Here is a 22,541-nt window from a genome sequence, read left to right on the forward strand (position 1 = left end):
GCACTTGAATGTTTGTGACCAATGGCAGGTATTGTTTAACTAAAATAAACAGGTTTCGCAATTTTTAAAATACGTTTCAAATGACTTATATACGACGAACTTTTACAAAATGGCAGAGGTACAAATATTTAACTACCTTAAATTATGTGCACTGTCAGCACAGTCAGCGCCCTAAGCTTGACCTTCAGCCAGTTACCCGACAGTAACCCGCTTTAGTGTGTCAGTTTATGTAAACAAGTTGCCGCCTGTCTGTTTATTTTGGCAAAATGAGGACATCTCGAGCAATCACAAGTCATGTATTTGGAGGCTGTTTGTTTAGATATAACAATCCACTCTCTTGCAGTTCACTCATCTGCTGCAAGCATGGGATGGAAGCCATTAGCTTTTGCCTCGCTTCTAATAGTTTTCATCCTGTCTGTAAAAGGAGATCCACCTGCTGACACCTTTCTGAATTCTCTTGGTGAGTTTGCTCTAAAGATTACCCTTTTTACTGTTTATTTTCTTTATATTATTATTAACCGTTGCGCTGCCAGAAGAGCTAACTATTACCAAAAGTCAACTAGTTGTTTTGCTATTGACTTAAACAATCATTTTTGTGAAAGATTTCGCTTCAACTTTCAGACTTTTGATTTTAGCTATAAAACAGATAAGTGTTTCAAAACACCTCAAAAGTTCATTTAATGATTAGGCTACATGGCAGCATTTTAAAATTATATTCATTTATAACAAGATTGCGGCGGTATTTCATTTTTCTTCATTACTTCTGGATGTTAGCAGAGCAAAACATCAAATTTAGAGACAAAAGAAAATTCATGAGGCAAGTTTTAGGCTAGAAAAAAAGAGGGGGCCATTTTTTTGAAAAACATGGACATACGAATTACCAATGTTACTGATGCAATCTAGTTAATGAGTGAATATTAGACAAACTTGCTTATCCTGGCGATTATTTACATCCTTGGTTATAATGCATTATGATATGCTTGTTAATAGCTTTAAATAGAGTTGTTCATAAAAATGTCTTAGCAAAAATAAGAATATCACTAGTCATATTTAGTGAGCACTGTCATAAGCTAACTGTCCGTAATTGAAAATATGGTGATCAGTTTTCCATTTTGGCAAAATTTTTGGTACTTGCAGAGCGTGGTCAAAGCAGTTTACACAAATGCTAAAAATTTGTGTCGTATTTATCCATTCCACAGTTTTAATACATCTCACATGGGGTTTTGAGTGGTGCTTATAGATTACACCAATCAGCTTGCGTGGCTCATCTTATGGATTGTGCTAGCACTAAGTTTCTCCCTCACACAAAACTAAAAGTTGGAAAACTTGCAGGTGCAACAAATTAGGTGTTCTCAAAAACCATTTTTGAAAGCCTACCAATAATAATTCTGTTTTCATGAATACAAAAGTGGAAATTTTGACAAAATTTTAAAAGTTTTTGAAAGTTTAAAAATTTTAGTCAAAAACCAATCGATTTAAATATAGTTATATGTTACAGCTGCTTCTGGTCAATATTTTGTAAATCTTTTGCAAAATTATCGCAAATCTTTTCACTCATTTCGGTGACATATAAAAGTTGCTAAAACTCGGTATTTGATTTAAATTAGACCAAAATTCAGTTGAAACCAGTTGGTAACTTTCTGTACTTTTGGTAATACATTAATGATATGAGTTGACAGCTAATATTCATGAAGATAGAACCATTAGAGCACTGTTTTAATGGTATTTGGTCAAATCAAAACAAAATACCAGTGTTAATATAAGTTTTACCAAATAGCGTTGCCATAAAACTTAATATGCTAGCATTCTTTGTTAAATGACCTTAAAAAACTAATGAACCAATTTCGTTAAGCCTGGAACTCGGGCTAAGAAGCAAAAAGGTCTGAAATCATAAGTGCCTTAAGTTGAGAAGGACAATACAGACTATTCTGTTGACACGATTTGTAAAGGAAAACACTTATGGTTACTGTTGGCATAGTCTGAAAGAAAAAAACAACGTTCTCATGCTAATAATCAATGACCTTGACTGCGATGTCAACCTCTCAGTTCCGGCTGCAACTATTTTCATTGAGGCCAGACACGGATCCGGTATTATGCGTTCAAATCATGTTTGTTGCATCTATTATTGCCAGTAGACAATATTAACGCTCGTCGCAAACTGTTTAGATACAGTATCGTTACACTCGCTACAATCACGATACAGTTGTGTTTGGAGAGCTTCTAGACAATCTTAAACACATTCTGTAATCAAAAAAGCACTTTTATAAACAGCTCCCTTTCATAAATGTTTCACAAAGGTTAAAAAAGTTTACAATTGCTATTATTTTTCTTACAAAGTGCAATTAAATTCATTCAGAATTCATAAACATGTTCGGAAGGTACAACATAAACTTCAAGGGGTAATTTTTTGCTATTCAACTTGGATAAAGGCTGATTCACACTATACTTTTCTATGTCGTTGTTTTTTTTTCAGCGTTCATCGTCGAGTATGTGAACCGGGGCTGATAGTATCGACAAAGCAATGCGGATATGTTGGAAAAGTTTGCCACTGTCCAACTTTTCCAATATTTTGCCAAGCATTGACGACAGCCTGTGCAATTCGAACCATTTTGGTGGTAGTAATTCACTGTTGCAGATAGCGTGATTTATTTATTTCAATTTATGATAGTTGTTGTGGGATTAGTATTTGCTTCAAGAACACGAAAAAAAAAGAGTTTTCTTCGCTAAAAATTAAAAAGAAAACGGAGAACACTACATCACAGAGTATTTGCTGATGCAAACAGGAATGGGTTTGTGATAGTGTGAACATCGTTATCATCCACAATCACCAAAGTATTGTGGCATTGACTCCGAGATACGGCGATATAGTGTGAACCAGCCTTTAATGATGCTCCATAAAGTCTTTAGCACTGATACTATAGTTGCAGTGTAGAATAAGGCCTGACCAAACCTCTAGCAGCAAGGGGCTGATCGGGCAGGTAGGCAGCAAGTTCTTTTCTACATGTACATGACAATTACCATAAAACCTGTATTTGAAGGCCACCTTTATTTAAATGCCACTGCTACTGGAGGGTAACTATGAGAGAAGGGTTGAAAAATAGGGCGCTACTCTTTAATTGAACGCCATTTCTATTTCAACGCTATTTCTGCTTGACCGTCACTATTTGACACCCTTAATCTTCACGAATCCATAATCGCAGATGATCAGTAGAAAAGTGTCCACAAAACCATACTAGTAATGACTAGTAATGACTAGTAATGACTAGTAATGACTAGTAATGACTAGTAATGACTAGTAATGACTAGTAATGACTAGATTGCATCAGTAACAATTCGTTGGTTTTTTTGTTCGTGGCAAAGTCCATTTTCTAACTTCAAGTCTTTAGGTTTTTTTGTTCGTGTCAAAGTCCATTTTCTAACTTCAAGTCTTTAGGTTTTTTTGTTAAAAGTTTTGACTGCAACACCATAGAAATAATTATTAACTATATAAGGCTAATAGTAGGTCCTTTTTTAATGCAGTCTTGATATTTTGATGCATGTGAAGAAAGTTTTTGCATTAACGACGGAGTCAGTGCTACTACGTACTTTGAGGCTAACACTTTGAGGCTATTTTGATTACACGTGGTTTATCTTTATTTGTGCTAGAAGTGTCTATTCAAAATTGTATCGCGTAAAAGTTTTGTTCTGTTAAAAATTTGTTTGGTCGGTAATATTGACTAGCTCAGCTGTGCAGAAGGTGGGTTGAGGTCAGAAGATGCTGTGGAAGGTATTGAACAGCCAGAAGAACATGAAATGGTTTCAAACAAAAACGCAATCAGAACGCTACTCGCCGAGCAATCGATTTTAATATTTTTGTTTTAAAAATTTTAATTTTTTTCAAAATGTTAGTTTTGTTTCTGCATGTATTATAATTATGGTTATTTATGTTACTTGTTCTTGAATATATATTTTTACCACTTGATATATATAACTTATAAATTTGAAAATTGATAGCATATTATTTGATAGCATGATTGTGCATGATAATCTGAACTCGGCTTACAACGAATGAACTCTCGTAACCCCTTTTCTATTGCAGATAAAAAACCGGTTTTGGCTGCAAACTGTAGCAAACATGTTGATGAGTACAATGAGTCTTTATGTAACCTTGTTAAATATAATTATAAAATAAAAACATGCTTTCAAACTTAAAATGAAATAAAAAACTTGAAAGCTCCAACAAATTGCAACGCAGGCTATAATTTCATTGTAAGTGAATTGCAAGCAATAAATATCAACTGGCAGAGATATTGCTCAGCTTCCTAATGCATATTCATTTGGAGTTCTACAACAAGTTGGAGGTAAGTTATAGCAAATTTATTGCATGAAAAAGGTTACTGTCACTCGCTCGAAGGAGTTTACAAAATTTAGGCGACATTCACTTTTGCTCGTAAAAGTGTTAAATTTATTTTCCCAAAATTCCAACAATCTCTTCGCAAAATACAACATCTCTTTTTATTTGAATGATACCTTTAATAAAGCGCCACTCTAAGGGAAAAGTTGAAAAATAGAGTGCCATGGCATTCAAATAAAGGTTTTACAGTATATTTTATGTCCTATTACTCCAAGTGTCTAATGGCTACTTGAGGTCGTGGTGCAAGATCGGTGAGTTCATACTGGGGATGGTAGACTGATAATACTGACAAAATTTCAGGGTGAATAGATGTACAGCCTCTCATAACCATTACTATAGCCCAGGGTGAGTGACAAGAGTGAATTGCATAATTCCCTTTATTTCATTCATATTTCATTTTATTTACTTTTATATCATATTTCAAATTTATGATGCAAATCTATATATATCAAAATTTGAGTGTTTTTTGTTGGGGTGTCGCGGTACAGTTATAGTGATGCAATACACACATTTGCGGCTTCTGCTAGCATTAAAAACAAAAAAAACACTTTTCACTGGAACTGAACTCAAAAACATCAGTTTTACAAACAGACACACTAACCACTACACCAGGCAGCCATCTAGCCATGCTATAGAATAATTTTAGATATTCTTATTACACCTACCATCTTTAATGGTGCACAAGACTGCCAGTGTTCTAGAAAAAAAATATGTGCTCAGGCTTACCTAAAATGCTATAACTACAGTCAAACATGGATAACTCGAACTTCACGGGACCAAGCGAAAGTTTTCAAGTTATCAGAGCGTTCAAGTTATCAGAGCACTGTCACAAGTCCATGTATTTATTTATTTATTAGGAGATACATGCACATATACAAACTATAATGGAAATCAAAAGCATAAATGGCTGGTTTCAAATTAAATACTTCTAATGTAAAGTTTAAAACTTTTTTATCAAAAAGTATAGGAGATTTTTCTATCACTTGAGATTGTTTAATTGTTTGAGGTGATGTTATTGCCAGGACGTTTTTCAGATTAAAGTTGGCAAAACTTGATCGTTGTTGAAATGCTCAGAAGAAAAGACATCTTTTTCTTTTGAGCGTTTTAACCGAGATCAATTTTGCCGATTTTTCTTGAAGTTTATGCAAAGGTCACCTCACTTGTCCATGCTTCCGAAAAGCGATCGCTAAGCGGATGTTTGGTAAAAATTAAAACTCACCAAACCTTTAGAAAAGTCGTTGACAAAAATATTTTGCCAATGGTGGTAATAACGACGCCTATGATTTACGAAAAGTCGAGGTTTACCTTTATGATTTGGAATAAAGTGATTTTCTAAAGCGATAACAACCGTCTCGGTAGCTGTTAGGCAAAAAACTGTTCGAGTTAACAGAGTTGAGGTCGAGTTATCTATAGCAATTTATCATTACGTGGGAACGGACCAAAGAAACCGTTCGAGTTAACCATGTGTTCGAGCTATCCGTGGGCGAGTTATCCATGTTTGACTGTATATGTATTTATAACATAAACATAATTAAACTTATGGCGCACACAGAAATAAACAAACACCCTTATTTAAAAGTTAGATTAGTAAATGTGGTATACGTTCATTAAAAACAAAGTTTTACTGCAAAAGCTTCTCTTATTATTCGTGCAATGCCAGGCACTCCGCTAGGATCCTGTCTAATTAATCCATGAAAAGTTGAATGAAGAGAGTTATGGTTAAAATTGTAATTATCTAGCTAAACTAATTAGTAAAATTAATGCATAATATGCAAAGTTGTAAAGATAAAATAAAAATTAATTTTTCGTGCAAGTTTTTATATTATCTGTGCAACACCTGACAATACTCACTTAGTATTGTAATATTTCCTTTTCCATTGTTTTACATACAAAAAGGTTTTCCATAGACTCCAGATAGAGCTTCTGAAATAGGTCATCAGGTAGCTCTTTAATAAGCTGACTCAATGCTGTTTATCAGCAAGTCAACTTATCAACATACCCTTTTTCGCAGACATGCGATCAATATGCCAATATTTGAATTGTTGTATAACAGTATGGTCAAACTCTAAGATGCTTCTGAAGATCAGCACCAAACAATAAGAACAGCTCAATGAGGTTAGTTCAAAAAATGTTAATTATGAATAAGGAATTAAGAATGAATGCTTATACATTATTAAGGTTGAATACTCCTATATATATAAATATACACACTTAATACCTAAAAGTCAAAAGCTGATTACAGTAAGATACCGAAATTACAATATATCTATTCACAAATATCAGAAAGACTTGAGTAATGGTTGCTTGATTGCAACTCTATTACATCACCAATTTTTTTTATCTCATTCAAACCAAAAACAATTTTTTTCAAAAACAGCAATCGCAATAAATAAGCTCAAAATTAAGCTCCAAAATTCATCTAAGAGTATACCTCATCTTTCTCCCTGTGTCTTACATATTTGTTACTTGACTTGTTTTCTACTGGACTGTCACCTTCCTCGCTGTAGGACGACTGGCTGTTATTATTCTTGGTATGTTGCTGCTTGCTATATTTTATGCCTTTATCCCTGCATTTGAAAGCCTACACAGCATCCTGCTGCATAGCTTGAAGCCTGAAGTAATCCAAAAAGACTGGAGATAAATCAGCCAATAGTATGGTTATAGACATGTGGAAATGCTGCAGCAATGTTGAAAATAAGCGCAATTTAAAAACACCATCATATGCTTTATATGCGGCAAAAAGATTGCTCTACGGCTAAAATCACAGAGCTATTAGTATTACAGCTGCACACCTTAAGATGCTACAGCCATATTTGCTTTTAAAAAGTTTTGAGAAGCCTGTTTTCGCTATTAACTTTTTACTTATTAAGGAACCATGAACACATGCCATGAAACTTTCTTTTTGAAAATTTTTTTATTTATTTAAAATTTGTTGCTAGGCTGTCATTTTATCAAGAGCTAAGTTTTCTGCTAAAAAGTGCAAATAGGCTGAATTTATATTTTCTGCCATAGAAAACCTACCTATTCATCTAAATTGTGTTGAAATCTCTATAGAAAGAATGAGCCAATGAAATAAAAGAAAGTTGTTATATCTTCTCTTTTCTTGTAATGAATTAAGATTTATTTTATTATTTTACACAGCGATTTAAATATTAAAATAGATTTTTGTGTGAGTATGTAGTAGGTAATTCGTTTAGCATACAACTGAAAGGCATTGTCAGTCATTTTGCATTACAGTTGGAAGCCCACTGGTGAGCACAACTCCTTTGTACAGTGACTTAGTGATGACAGCTAATTTCTTTGTACTCACTGGACATAAATATTCTACCTACGATCGCTACTCAGGCTATATTGTTAAAGTCGGAGACGCTCTAAACATCTCCTGCGACAAAGGCTATAGCAGGAGCGCCAACCTCTTCATAACAAATCAAGTTGATTCCCAACAACGTCTGGTATCACATGAGGCTGGCAGGTTTGCACTTTCATCATAACTTCATACTATTTTCAAACTGGTGTAAGAAGTTTTCCTTTCTTGTTTATAGTAAAGTATATCTTTGTGGGGAAAACCCATTAAATCTGACAAGTTTACTTTTTTTACAGGGTTAATTTAACTCAAACAGACCAGCTAATAGTTTTAGCTATTTCGAATGCACAACCAAAAGATTCTGGGAGATACTTCTGTAATGGGGACTCAAAGAATCTGACAGTCATAGCTCCAGGTATGACAGCCTTTTAATATCGTCTTGACAGCAAGCTCAAACATTACAGTTCAGACTCTACTAGTCGGTTTTCACCACTTTTTCTGCTACTGCAGGAGGGCTTTACTCTGGTTACATTATAGAGGTCTACAAGCATCTAACATAGTTGTCAGTGGTTTATATTTGCAGTATTAGACTGTCTGTCTGTAGATCTGTCTCTATGTGCATAGTTGTATTATAAAACATAATAAATTAAAAAATAATAGGGACCAAAGGTTAATAAATCTATAGATATTTTCCTTTTATAGAAACTGTTCACAACATTCATACAAAACAGTCTTTCTGATTAGACTATAGGATGTTGTCAACCTGTGCCTCAACGTTATACTTTGGCTTGTTTGCAGTACTAAATATCCTGTATTTATGTGTGTAGCCGTATTATAAAACCTACGTTCAATTATTAAATTGAAAACAGCTTCCCCAAAAATTCACCTTCAGCAGCGACCTTTTGTTTTTAAAAGAAGATGACTCCAATACTTACATAAAGCACCCATAAGCAGCAGGGTTTTTTCCATTGCGTTTGCATTACATTTTGAGCTTCAAACTTTAATTAATATCAACACATTCATATAAATGTTCTCTGAGATAAATACTTGCCATAAAATTTTCATGCTTCAAATTGGCTGATACATACCATTATTTGGTAGATAACCTTTTTTAAACTAGGAAGCTCCCTGTCTGAAACAAGCGCAACTCGTTAAAATTTAAAACTCTCCTCTGCCCAACTATGTGTTTGAGCAGGCAGAGGGAGAAGAGAGAGTCAGTAGACTGAGATCTGAGCCATTTTGATAAGTTAACTAATAAAACCCTGAACTAGTCATGACAAGTTTACGGGTGGGTTTCTGGTGCAACCCACCTTTAAATACATTTCTTTACCCTACAAGCTGTGTTCATACAGTAGGCACTCCTACAACATATATAATACATTCTAGAAACATTTATATTATAGGGATTTTGCATTATACGAACAATAAAATACATGTAAATTGTCTAATTTGTTCCAAGATCTTTCCAAACTCACCCTTTTGATCACACAATGGAAAAACTAGGCATAACTTTTTAATCTGTTGGCGGTACCATAAAGGTCCGGCCACACTTAACGAATTATTCGTTCAATCTGACCGAATTCACGAATTTCACAGAATTCACAGATTTATTTGGCAGAATATCACAGAATCATCTGAGCTGTGCATGCGCACCGAATTCGTCAACGAAACGCTTTTAATTGGCTTACCAATTTTTTTAGCGAGCACGATTCTAGTAGCTTTGACAAGTGGTATAGTCCAAGACATGCACGACGACACACAATAAAATCATTACCGCGATATGACTTTATACATACGATGCAACTGCCTAAATATGCGCTAGAGATAGCGACTGTTTTTTCGACGGAGCTTTTGCTGCATAAAAAGAAATTATTATTATTGAAAAAGAAACAACTTACAGCTTCTAAAACTTCTAAAAGAAAATACTGGATTCACGATGAGAAGTTTCTGCCATGGTGAACCAATGAGAGAGAACCAACAATAGCGCATATAGGCAGTTACATCGTATGTATAAAGTCATATCGCGGTGATACTTTTATTGTGTGTCGTCGTACATGTCTTGGACTATAACACTTGTCAAAGCTACTAGAATCGTGCTCGCTAAAAAAATTGGTAAGCCAATTAAAACCCTTTTGTTGACAAATTCGGTGTGCATGCACAGCTCAGACGATTCTGTGATATTCCGCCGAATAAATCTGTGAATTCTGTGAAATTCGTGAATTCGGTCAGATTGAACGAATAATTCGTTACGTGTGGCCGGACCTTAACTGCTATATTGCTAGTTTGTATCGACTACTTTTTATCTTTTTCTGATCAATTTCACTGGTTTTATAGAAAATGATTGCAATAATTTTACAATAAGTTGATTGGGGACCGCACATTTTTGATGTTCATTTACAATGATTTGCTTATTTTTTTCTAAACATCAAGGTCTATTTTGCAAAGTGAAACTAACAACTAATATTTTATACATCTACAATAAAACAATCCAAAAAAATTTTTTTAGTACAAAAGAGTGGTGCTACCTATTTGCTGTCTATCTGCATCCAAAAGACAAGGTTAGGATAAAAAACAATTTTCAACAATACTCCAACTCGTGACATTTAGAATGGTAGATCGTCGCTGTAACACCTGCACCAATCAATCGCCTTCAAGCATTTATGAGCAATTACACAGCTACCTATTATCTGTTTAGTTGACACATCTGACGTTCTATTACAACGAACTAAAATGTCATGGAATTTGTATATATAATAGATATAATTCTCTAAGCACATCGCTCTATCTCTCGAAACTGTGACAAGATAAGTTACCAGACAAATTGAATTTGAAAGCTCGCCCGGCTTGAAACTTTACGTTATATGGAATTTTTTACATAGTAAGAAGATAAAACTTCACATAAATCTTTTCGTTATCTGGAATTTACGTTATAAGAGGTATACGTTATAGAAACGTCTACTGTACTTATAGTACTATCAGGATTATTGACAATGTAAAAGTTGGTATATTATTTGTTAATACTATAAGCTTTAAGTAAGTTATCGAATTAAAAATTACGTTAAGTCTTGCTATTAGTAGTAAATCTATAGCAATGCTGCAATACAAATTTTAAGTTTTTACCTGAGATAGTTGCTGCAGTATCAACCTAAAAATGACATTTATCTTTCGTTGATTTGCTGTTTTTCCCTGTAAATCTGATAGGTCATGTATTCTGTTACGATGTAAACAGATATCCAAGGATGAGTTATCGCTCTTGTTGTTTTGAATATCCTACATTTTTTACAAAAAATCCTATATTGGGCGTTGGTTGTATAGCAGCTTTGTACAATGCCTTGAACGATGTTGTTGGTTCATTCTAAAGGGTCCGCAAAAACAGAAAATATTAGTTATGGGGAAACAACTTCCACTAAACGTTTTAGTGCCTCATTCTGACCTGAATCAAACCTCTGTCTGTTCAACAACTTTTGCTTAAGCGGGAGTTGGCTGCATTTGCAAACAAATAGTGAGAGTAACCTCCTGCAACCTGCTCACTCGCAAGACTAGTCCTACTCTTCCTGATTGTCTCCAAAGTCGGGTAGTGTTGGTAGCGTCCCAACTGCCTGCTAATAGAAATGTGGTCAATGTACTTAGCTTGTCAAACAAACAATAAACCTGACTATCCCAACAAGTAAGAAACAGAATGGAATACACTTTTTAGTTGTGATATAGTAGTATTAATTTTTTTTTAAGATGTTGTAAAGCATCATATGACACTATATATTATCATTTACAGCAACAGAAGGTAAGTTTTGTTGTTACAGCTACTTTTCACCTCTTTTTGTTGTTTGTGTTTTGCTGTCTTTTTTAACAGCTGTTAAGGGCCTGATAACCACCACACTAACTGTCATTGGTTATAAACCTATATTCAAAGTTGAATTTTTTTTAGCAATTTCTTACTTTCCCATCCCATTGTAGTTGCAGTGGTATGGTTATAATTATAAAACAGCTAAAAAGAAAGATGGGACCTTCATCATAACATCCAGTGCTATGAGCTCTAAAAAAAGAGAGAGAATAGTATTTAATAAATTAAAACAAAGCAAACAATCCACAGTTTGAGATTGTCTATGCGCATTATTATTATTATTATTATTATCCTTGTGAATGCTTTATTTAGTTGCGTACAAGAATAAATATAAAAAGTCTGTTGTAGCTGTGTAGCATACAAACCCTGTTGGTTTGCTATTTTCGTAAATTTTTCAATCAAATGTCACTACTAAAATTGCATCAAAAAGGGCATACAGTGATGGCCAAAATAGTTGGGACGCCTAATTCCAAATTCTAATTTTGACTGAATGTCTTATTTTCATTTTATAACATTAGTTTCGCATCCCAACGTAGTAAAATAATATATCAATAGAATTCTCTGACTCTGGGAAAACTATGTATAAGGGCCAAAATTGACTTATTCGTCTTTTTTGGTTAGGGCTAATTTATTCGGCCCCACGATATTGACAATAATTTATCTCGAACTAAAATTTGGTGATTCGTGTACACTATTTATAGTAGGGAATATTTGTTGCGAGTATAAATCTATCTATCATATTTGTTTATAATCAATCAAATGAATATAAAAACCTAAATTATTTCTAACTTCATCCTTCTCTTTCTTATAGACAACCCACCAAGAGTCCTCAGTCATTGGTGTGTATCGGTCGCATTTAATGACATCACCTGCACATTGCTGACCAATGCCAACTATAGAGACCTTGTTGACTGGAGTGTTACATTCACCACTAAGTACGTTCACTGCTGCATAAACAACAAATTGTTCCTAAAGTTTACTAAAAATTGGTTGCAATATATAAATTGTGATAATGGCAGCATCTGTAGCACGATATTGCAATCACGATTTATATGTCTTATTTATATTTATATATAAATCTCAAAGTTTGTGTGTACTTCGATTTGGCCAGCGATACTATTAACATATTGGAATGGCATATTCATTTTATGCTAAATTTGATTTTGAAATTTCCCATTCACCAGGCAAATATCTTACCAATTAGGCCAAGTAAGATTGATGGATTTATTGGGCGAAATATTTCACTATGGAAGTAAAAATACGCATACCGCTCTCCATTATGGCGCAACATCATTTCCTGCTTGCTCTTATTAGTAAATTTACTAGCTTGCTCAAATTAGCCATTAGCAATGTGCTAGGCTAATAGCAAGTGGTAGGCCACTACATTACCTGCCACTGTTTTATAATACCGGTGCAACGTCGGTCATTCGACTAGGCTATATAAATCTCAAAGTTTTTCACCTGTCCAGTTATAGCAATGAAGTTTTAATTACGAAAAGTGCGCTTTGTACTGGATTTGAACTCACGAAGATTGCAACCGAAATTGTGCAGATGCGCGCAGCGAACCACAAGGCTCAGCCATTCTTATCATTCTTAGCTACTTCATTTATGGTATCTTTATCGCTAAATGTAGATGCACATTTTATTATTAATTAATATCACCTTTTGCATTTATTTTGCTTTTAAAATTTTTTAAAAGCTATTTCAAAATTCATTGCTTGCTTTTTTAATTTGTAAATTTCAAATGCGACGTTTCAATTTCAAATGTTCTATTACTAGCTTCAAATTCCAACTATTAAATTTAAAGCTTCTACACCTGTACTGTTGCATTATTTCGATTAGGAATTGCATCTACATTCTTTCTTCGTTCGGTCAGACAAAGCATTTGACAAAAACAGTTCTATTTTCATTTTTACGTTTGTATCAGTATTGAGAGGTACTAGTTTCATTGTGTTCAAAAGTTGGATGGATAGCTTCAATTACAAACATAACCTTTTTATACACACGTTTCTACGTAGTCATTCTTGTTATTACTAATTCAACATATTCATGATTTTTATTTCGTTTTCTCTGTTCATAATATTTGTATCAGTGTTGAATCAATTTTTGTTGCAATCGTTGTAGCAAAATAGACCATCTAGCCAGTACTTGCTAATTATTTCACATTTAAACACCTTTACAGTTGTTTTCTTCTTCTCTTAACTTATTTAAACTGCACAAAACACTTTTCTCATTATTTGAAGTTTGAATGTTAGAATAGTAAATCTTGTATATGTTGAATAAAAATAAATTTTATGTCCAAAGACTTTTTAATTACAGGGACAAAGCTGGGTATTCAGCCAGTATATGTATAAATCTCAAAGTTTGTCCTTATTCCTCAGTCAAGCTATAGCTATTAATATCTAGGGATAAAAAATTCCCTTGGTGCTGCATTTGAACTCACAAGGATTGCAACCACATGTTTGTAGTCAGGCGTTCCTAACCACAAGGCTACCCCATTCTTACCATTTCTGTCACTCTTACCACTTACTCTATAATACCCTTTTCGCGATTGCACACACTAAATTAATAATTAATACAGTGCGCCCACGAGTTAAAATGCTCATGCTATAAAATTTTTTGCCTTTCTTTATGAAACACAATGTGTTTTTGTCCTTGCCATAATATGGCAAACTTGTTTTCCGCCATAAAATATTCCCACGACCAAACAAGCGGAGCAAATGTTTGAGAGTTTTATGATAAATGCGTGTGCACACAACTCACGAAAATTATTCATCAACAACGTCGCAAACCCTTGTACCGAAATCTCATCAACAAATTTAACCATTTTTGTGTAGAGTCGTTTAAGTATAATAACAGTACAAAACACATAAAAACATATTTAAATATGTTACCAAGTCTTTGAAAATTGTCGACATATTCCTAAACCTTACCCATCTGATCAGATCATACAGAAATAGACAGATTAATATGGCCGAAAATCGTTATTAAAACTTGCCAAGCCTTGCTTTTGTCAAAATTAAGACCGGCAAACGAACCGCCTAGCGACAGAGAATAGAACCATTAAGTCGTGCGCATTTCACGAAAGAATAACGTGCACATTTCACCAGTCTATAGCATTGGCGAATTGCCGAAGGTTTCTGTAATTAACGTAGAAGTACTGAAATCGTTTCTTTTTTGCTGATTTCAAAGTAACTGACATTTTGGAAACTTTTGAGTACTTTGGTATTCTAACTGATGTCCAAAGCAGTGAAAGTAAAAGAAATGACGATGATATTTTTTTTAACGATTCTTATGAGATTATTACAATATTTAATTATAAGTTTGGATGACTATTGAAGTGTTATAGTCACACTAACAACATCGATGATGGGCAATATGTTACTGTTATTATTTTTTCTAAATAGTTTTGTTAAATAGATTTTCTAAAAACCTATATATGTATCACAACTTCTTGATATTGTTAGCTATGACGTTTTGAAATGTAAACAAAATTGTGTATTGATTTTCTATTTATACTATATTAATAATATTGGTTATTCTAATAATATCAGTGCATTTTTCTTCTAATCTTGGCCAATATTGCATTTCTCCTATTGCAGAGGGAGAGATATAAACATATAATCTTTTCCTTTCATTATTGCTGTTTGTTGTATACCTATAATAACACCCACACCCAGTACATTACAGCTACCATTGCAGTTATCCTATTGCACTGCAGTGCCATTTGACTGCTAATATTGCATTTCTCAACCATCAGTACCCTTTCTTTTTTCCAATATCACTTGGAAAAAAGGAGAATTGGTCGTGGGCTGTATGACAGGGGAATTTCTAGTAACAATAGTTTTTCTCAAAATTAAAATTTGGCAGTCAATATACTGATTAAGACAAAATTCCGATATGCTATTCGCCAAAATCTCTCCTACAACGCCTGAAAGAGATATACGATGCTCACTATTTCAGCTCAGTGTTATTCGTTATAAGTTATAGTAAACACGAATTCTAAAACAGATAAGTGATAACATTTTAGCCCATGACAAATTTGAAGTTTAGTAAAATACTTACTAAAACTTTGCTTCAAATATGTTTGTTTGCTTTATTTCATCAATAATAAATTAATATATACAATTGAAATGAAAACTAGGCAACAAACATCCAGAGAAGATGATGATGAGGCCAGGTGCACGATAGCAAAAGCTAATATTTAGCGCGGACCTAGGTGGCAGATTACAGGCAAAAATTAATTAAGCATTATAGTTAAAAAAAATTAGCCCAATAGACATGCCCTTAAGGTCCTCTTAAAACCTAACGTGTTTTGTATACTGCAAATAGAAATAGGTAGAGTGTTCCATAAAACAGCTTCTTGATAAATTGTTCTTTTGTGACTAGCAGCGGAAGATGATTTAGGTAGAGGTAAGTTGAATATAGAATTTCGAGTGAAATAGTGCTGTGAGAGATGAGAATATGATGAGTAAAAAGATATATGAGCTCTAAGCAAAGTCCGAAATTTAAACAAATGACTGACATTCAAAATGTTGCATGTTTTAAATAGATCCCGAGCCGAGAAATAAAAAGGTTTCTTGTTAATAATCCGAACTACTCTTTTTTAATAAATAAATAATTTTTCAAGATAAATTAATGGAGCATTTCTCCAGACTTCAATACAATATGAAATTTTTGAATTGATCAATGAGTTATAAAGTAAAGTTAGAATATTTTGTGGTAAATGAAAAGATAATCGGTACCATAGGCCACTAAGTAGACGTAATTGTTTTAAAAAGCTTTCTATATGTAATTTCCAGTTTAAATTGTTGTCAATAGTTATTCCGAGAATTTTAACACTGTCTGTTTTCTTAATTGTATCACCATTTAAAAAGAAAGAATTTTTTTTAATTTAAAATTGTTCTGATGGTTCTTTAAAATAATGTAATTTGTCTTTTTAATGTTAATAGTTAATTTGTTTTGTTGACACCATCTTGTAAATTCTATCAAATCAGTATTACTATGTGTTTAGTAAGCTAAATTTATTCAAGTTAGATTCAAAGTTTATGTTATATGTTTGTTTCAAAAGTAAGAACTCCCCAAGGTATGTACCCGCACGCAGTAGTAGTGTCTGAAGGCAGCTTAATAATGATTACGTTACGCGTAATGATCTCTCCTGCAATCATGATTTGAAGCTGCTTGTACTAACCGATAGTATTTTCCCAAGCGCTTCAAGCATGAGTATTTTAACCGATGTAATGAGTATGACCACAATTATTCTTTTGTGGAGCAGTGTAGCCGCTTGGCTTAGCCAGCCTAGGATTAGCTCGACTGTTTGGAGATCTGGAGCTTCTAAGTTCAAATGCAGTGCGAGCTGGATTTTTTGTTCTTAAAACTTTGTCGCTATAACTGAAAACACAAACGACGAACAAATATACGACACACACTAAGGTTTATATATATAGACACAATATATATATACACATATAAAGTATATACACCTATATGTGTATATGTATATATATATACATATATATATATATTTATATATATATATATATATGTATATTGTGTATATGTACCTATACACAATTTATATATATATATCTATATATACAAGATATATATACAGCATATATATACACTATATATATGGTCTGGAGCAGCTGTATTTAGGAATTGGTGATCACATAGGTTTCATAGAATGTAAAAGTCATATTACATAATGTCTAGTACTCAAACAGACCATAAAAAAATAAAAATGACATCAACTATGTAGCTAAAGCATGGTTCCAACATTGGCGGCATGACCCCAGCAGCAATCTCATACTACAAAACATTGCGTGATGAGATTCAGCGGTTTGCTTTCTCGTGAAGCTGTATTGCTGCCAATTGCATGTCTAAGCTGGTACAGAAAGTCAAGGTCATTTACAAAATGGTTGGGGCCAACCAAAGCCGAAAGTTATTAAGCGTGTTTCCTGTAACATGATATCCTGTTTTACCAGCTTCAATAGCAAGCAAAGAGTGAAAGCAGTAAGACTTGTCTTACCACAGGCAGATAATCCCAGTTTTTTCAGTTCCCATATTGGCTGTAATATTTACGCACCAATCTCATTCCAACTTGCACCTGTTCAGTGTTCTTGAGGTTTTTTGCCGCGGCTGATGAGCAGCGTTTAGCTATTGCTAGGTTTTCATTTCATCATAATAGTTTTACAAGCCTGCTGATGGTGCCTCTATGGGAACCATTTTCGACATGTAAAATATGTTAAAGTGCATAGCATAATTCCTTATAGCGAGTCAGCTTTTCTGACTAAAAATACTGATCAGTAGTAAACAACATAGTTTTTTATGTTGGCACATCCTGTCTTAGCCCTAGTTCCTACTCTCAAATATACAGGCTGGCAAGTAGTGGGTGTGATTGAATACTAAAAAACGAAGGATTTAATAGATTGATAAATATGCAAGTGTCTATGGGCAAAGTATAAAAATAATAGAAAGTAAAAGCATTCATATTTTCAGGTTACCACGAACGTGTGACTCTAAAGCATGCGAGAATGTTAGTTGCACTGAGGTGAAGTGGCTTCTACCGTTGCCTGGTGATCCTGGTGGTAGGCTTCGGTGTACCATCAGAAACTGGTTATTTACTGATGTAACTTACAAGCTGACTATCATTGGATCAAACCCATTCGTCAAATTTTCCTCGAATGTTGAAATGACTCTCAACTATGACATAGGTAAGAGAAGCGCTATGATTATGAGCAGGCTAAACATTCACCTTTTCGCTTCACTTGAGTTCTAATTTTCAAGAACTCTCAACTGCAATATGCTAGAAACTACTTTGGGTGTAGAATCAAATGTTTTTTGACTTTAACATCAAGTGTAGGAAAGCTTGATTGTTGAAAAAATTCTTTTGAAGGTTTGATTGTACAAAACAAGTTAACTGAACTTTAGAGGCTTGACTGTACTGACCAAGATAACTGAACTTTAAAGGTTTGACTGTACTGACCAAGATAACTGAACTTTAGAGGTTTGACTGTACTGAGCGAGGTAACTGAATTTTAGAGGTTTGACTGTACTGAGCAAGGTAACTGAATTTTAGAGGTTTTGCTGTACATAGAAAATGAATTGATTATTAGAGACTTGGCTGTACTGATCATGATAACTGAACTTCAGAGCCTTGACTGTACTAAACTAATTAAATTTTAGAAATTTGAATGTACAAAGAAAAATAACTGAACTTTAGACGTTTGACTGTTCTTAGCAAAATAACTGAACTTTTACAAACTATTCTCAATGATAAATTTAATGCAACGAACCATAGATGTATTGAAAGTGGAATTCACTATGTTTATACCATTGTTTAAGCTAATGCTACAGCATGTATACACTAAATACCTCTATGATGAGTTATTGATGCCGAGCTTTGGTATTGTAGTCCAACTTCCACAATTTGAAATTATAAATCACACCAATGAAGCTGTACAGGTGGAGCTGTCTAAAATCGAAATCACAAGGATCCTAGAACTTTATGATAGTCCAGGACCTGATGAAGGTAGTATAGCAGACAATGGAATTAGGTACAGAGTTACCGTTAACAGCGAGTCACTTAGTGCTACTGAGGCCAACTGGACGGTAAGTGTTTGACAAAATATAAATTATGTATACTTTACAAATACAATGTAAGTCATACTTAACCAAGTACTAGTATTGCATTATGTTGTATACAGATTTGGCCAGCGGAGAACAATTTCTCATCTATGGAAAACCATCATGCTGCATTTACTAGCTACATAGTTAAGTAATTTGCAGATCACATTTACTTGCATGTTGTGAATTAATAACAATTAACCTTTTTTTCAAACACTAGTATAGTTTGATAAACTAGGACTATCTCTCTTCAATTTAACAGAAGTCTTGTAAATTGAGCTATTCACAAATTTCCATTTTAGGTACCAAGAACGTACATATTTCAAGACAGAAGCATTGATACATGGCTTCAGGTTCCAGATCTTCTGCCATTCACTCTCTATTCAATTGAAGTTATGTCCCAAATATGTAGCACTGCCAATAAAGATGTCTGGAGTCCACCTAGCATAACTTATATACAGACAAAAGAACAGCGTAAGTTGAACCCTCACTACTGCTTTATCTGTGATTTATATTTTTATAGGAGAAGCCAAATTTTTTCTTAGTGGCACATGGTGAGTTCAAATCAAATCAGATCCAATTTAGCAATTTAAGGTTTTCACTTCTAAAAGTTTTAATAAAAATACAATGTTATGACAATTTATGTTTTATTTGCCAATAAAACTAATACAACTAAAATAAAAATAAAAAGTCAATTCAGACAGTCAAACAGCTCCAGATTTATACGTTATTTTATATTATAGGCGATGCTCCTACAACGTAAACAATCCGTTCAAGGAAAGTTTACGTTGTAGGGATTTTATGTAATCCGAATGGTGAAATACATGTGAATTGCTTAATCGGTTTCTAGATCTTTCTGAATCAACTCTTTTGGCCATGCAAATAGAAAAACTAGACTTAACTTTTTAATGTGTTGGCTGTACCGTAACTGCAGTATTATTGGTTTGCATTGACAACTTTTTTCTTTTTATGATCAATCTCACTGGTTTTATAGACCATAATTGCGGTAATTTTACAACAAGTTGATGGGGAGCGCACGTCTTCGACGTTCATTTACAACGACATGCTTATTTTTTTAGACAACACGAGTCTATTCTACAAAGGAAAACTAATAACAAATATTTTAGACGCCTATACAAGAAGATTAAACAAAAATATATTTTTGCTATAATAGCAGTGGTGTGTACCAGTCATTCTCATCTATTTGTCTCTAGACATTCAATGTTAAAATACAAGATATCTTTCTACAATACTCCAACTCCTGACACTCATATTGGTAAACCGATGCTGTAATATGTGCACCTATCAATTGCTTTTAAGTATTTTTGAGCAATTGCGCAGCTACATATGAGCCTACTTGTTCTCTCTGTTTTGTAGACACATTTGGCGGTTTATCACCACAAACTAGAATGTCACGGAACTTGTATTTAAGTGTATATATAAAGATTACGCTCTGCGTATATTGTTTTGTCTCACAAGTGCGGCAAGAAGATGAAAGCAAAAGTTTAAGATTAACTACCAGATTATCATTATTCATATCAAATTTGAGAATTTGCACCAATTTGACACTTTACGTTATATGGATTTTTTCATTTAGTATGAAGCAAAACCTTCGCATAAATTTTTTAGCTAATTTGAAATTTACGTTACCGAAGGTCTACGTTATATCAGCGTCTACTGTATTATAATAATTACTATTTCTTGTTTCTATATTACAGAACCTGAAGTAGCTCCTAAAAATAGTCCATATGGCTTTGCTATCACTGCAAGATCAACTAGGTGTCATTCTGAGCGATTGGCCACACTTTACTGGAAGGTAAGTTGGTTTTTGTTAGTTTTCCGTGTGTCTCCTAGATTCCTGATGAATTGATACATAGATGTTGCTAAAGAGGTAAGGAACCAACCACTGCTAGAAATAACGTGTCATAATAGTTGTACTATGTGTTTCATTGACAGAAAGTTCCAGAAGTTCCAGGAAAGGCAAACGGAAAGATAATTTCATATTCTATCTACAATTTAAGGTCCTTGGGGTTGACTTCCAGCCAGGTGCTTGAACAGATCAGGCAGCCATCTTACAATCAAAATGTGAACAAGTTGGCCCAGGTAAGTATCTTGAACTGAACATAAGAGAGAATTCACACAATTAGTTTATATACGGCTGTAAATAACAATGGTCCTAATTGTAACTAATTTTATTTGTAACCGTCCGATGAAGTACACCTAGTTAAAAAATTAAAGTTTATTTCTGATTCGTGTTGCTGCATTTTACAACCTTTAGTCGCTTTAAATAAGATTAAACCATTTCAAAGGCTTTAGATCAGCTGCTGTTAGGGTTGCTGTGGTTTGTTATTTTGGATCATAAATTTTGAAACAAACTCACAGACTAGTTGACAGCCCACAAACTTTTCACATTGAACCGATTGACTTATCATTTTAAAAACTCCTCCATTTTTGTTTGATCTGTAAAAAGAATTTATTGAGTGTGTGGTTGTGAAATTAATTTCAGCGACAAAGAGTGCCATAAATACATGTAAGTGTCTTGTGTGATGGCTTTTATAGAATGATATACAGCCTGTTTGCTGTGTGTTCACTTCCAGAAACCAGCAGAACAAAGCCTTTCTTTCTTTATCGTCCCCTTTATACTCAATGTGCACTGATCTCCATAATGTCTCAATAAAGCCATAACTCTCTGCAACCTTTATCTCAGACATTAGTCTAGTGTGAGCTTTATCAATTTCATTTGTACACCATGCCCCTTTTTAGACAGCACCAGTTCTATCTGTCATTTAGACCTATCACTTAGATATAGTAACTTCACAATAAACTATCAAAACACTTGTCATTTTTCATGCATCTTGCTCATCTGTCTGGGCGATCTTACATCACTTCCTGTTTGCTTCGTTTATGTGGGCAGCTTATTCAGCACATCGTTTTGAAATCCAAACTTGGCGGCAAATCACTGACTGGCGCACTCTCCTTCTTGCTACTACCATGGTAAAAGCTGTCACAGGTTTTAATATCACCACTACTGCTGCTACTACCATGGTAACAGCTGTCACAGGTTTTAATATCACCGCTAGTGCTGCTACTACAATGGTAAAAGCTGTCACTGGTTTTAATATCACCACTACTGCTGCTACTACTGTCTAGATAAAAGTCAGAGGGTTACTCCAATCATGGCTTTTTGATCGCGACTGTTTTTGCAAAATAACATTTTTTGAGTCATAGTTGGCCGCACAAGGCATTTTGCTACATATCTGGGTGTTGATGTAAGAACAGAGCTACTCATACTAGCTCCTTTTTGAGAAAATAGAAGTACACTCCTTACCATTTTCCTCACCTGCTCCGAGTACTCAACAACTGCCCTAAATGCA

The 22,541-nt window shown here is 34.0% G+C and overlaps 1 protein-coding gene across 5 annotated transcripts in view; it reads left to right on the forward strand.

Annotated features, from left to right (window-relative positions):
- LOC137393268 (uncharacterized) overlaps nucleotides 1-22,541 on the forward strand; it is a 63,662-nt gene that overhangs the window by 21,644 nt on the left and 19,477 nt on the right. The window contains exons 3-13 of one of the 5 annotated variants that reach the window (XM_068079738.1): nucleotides 344-460; nucleotides 6,901-6,924; nucleotides 7,631-7,865; nucleotides 7,994-8,112; nucleotides 12,350-12,473; nucleotides 16,610-16,624; nucleotides 18,040-18,254; nucleotides 18,956-19,152; nucleotides 19,470-19,641; nucleotides 20,886-20,983; nucleotides 21,124-21,270. In XM_068079738.1, the coding sequence (XP_067935839.1) occupies nucleotides 364-460; nucleotides 6,901-6,924; nucleotides 7,631-7,865; nucleotides 7,994-8,112; nucleotides 12,350-12,473; nucleotides 16,610-16,624; nucleotides 18,040-18,254; nucleotides 18,956-19,152; nucleotides 19,470-19,641; nucleotides 20,886-20,983; nucleotides 21,124-21,270 (1,443 nt within the window). In that variant the 5' untranslated portion in view covers nucleotides 344-363. Of the gene's footprint in view, nucleotides 1-343; nucleotides 461-6,402; nucleotides 6,509-6,900; nucleotides 6,925-7,630; nucleotides 7,866-7,993; nucleotides 8,113-12,349; nucleotides 12,474-16,609; nucleotides 16,625-18,039; nucleotides 18,255-18,955; nucleotides 19,153-19,469; nucleotides 19,642-20,885; nucleotides 20,984-21,123; nucleotides 21,271-22,541 lie in introns of those variants that run through there. The other 4 variants (XM_068079741.1, XM_068079740.1, XM_068079739.1 and 1 more) reach the window with 4 other exon arrangements.

The sequence above is a fragment of the Watersipora subatra genome, chromosome 4, assembly GCF_963576615.1.
Source record: "Watersipora subatra chromosome 4, tzWatSuba1.1, whole genome shotgun sequence".
Taxonomy (NCBI): domain Eukaryota; kingdom Metazoa; phylum Bryozoa; class Gymnolaemata; order Cheilostomatida; family Watersiporidae; genus Watersipora; species Watersipora subatra.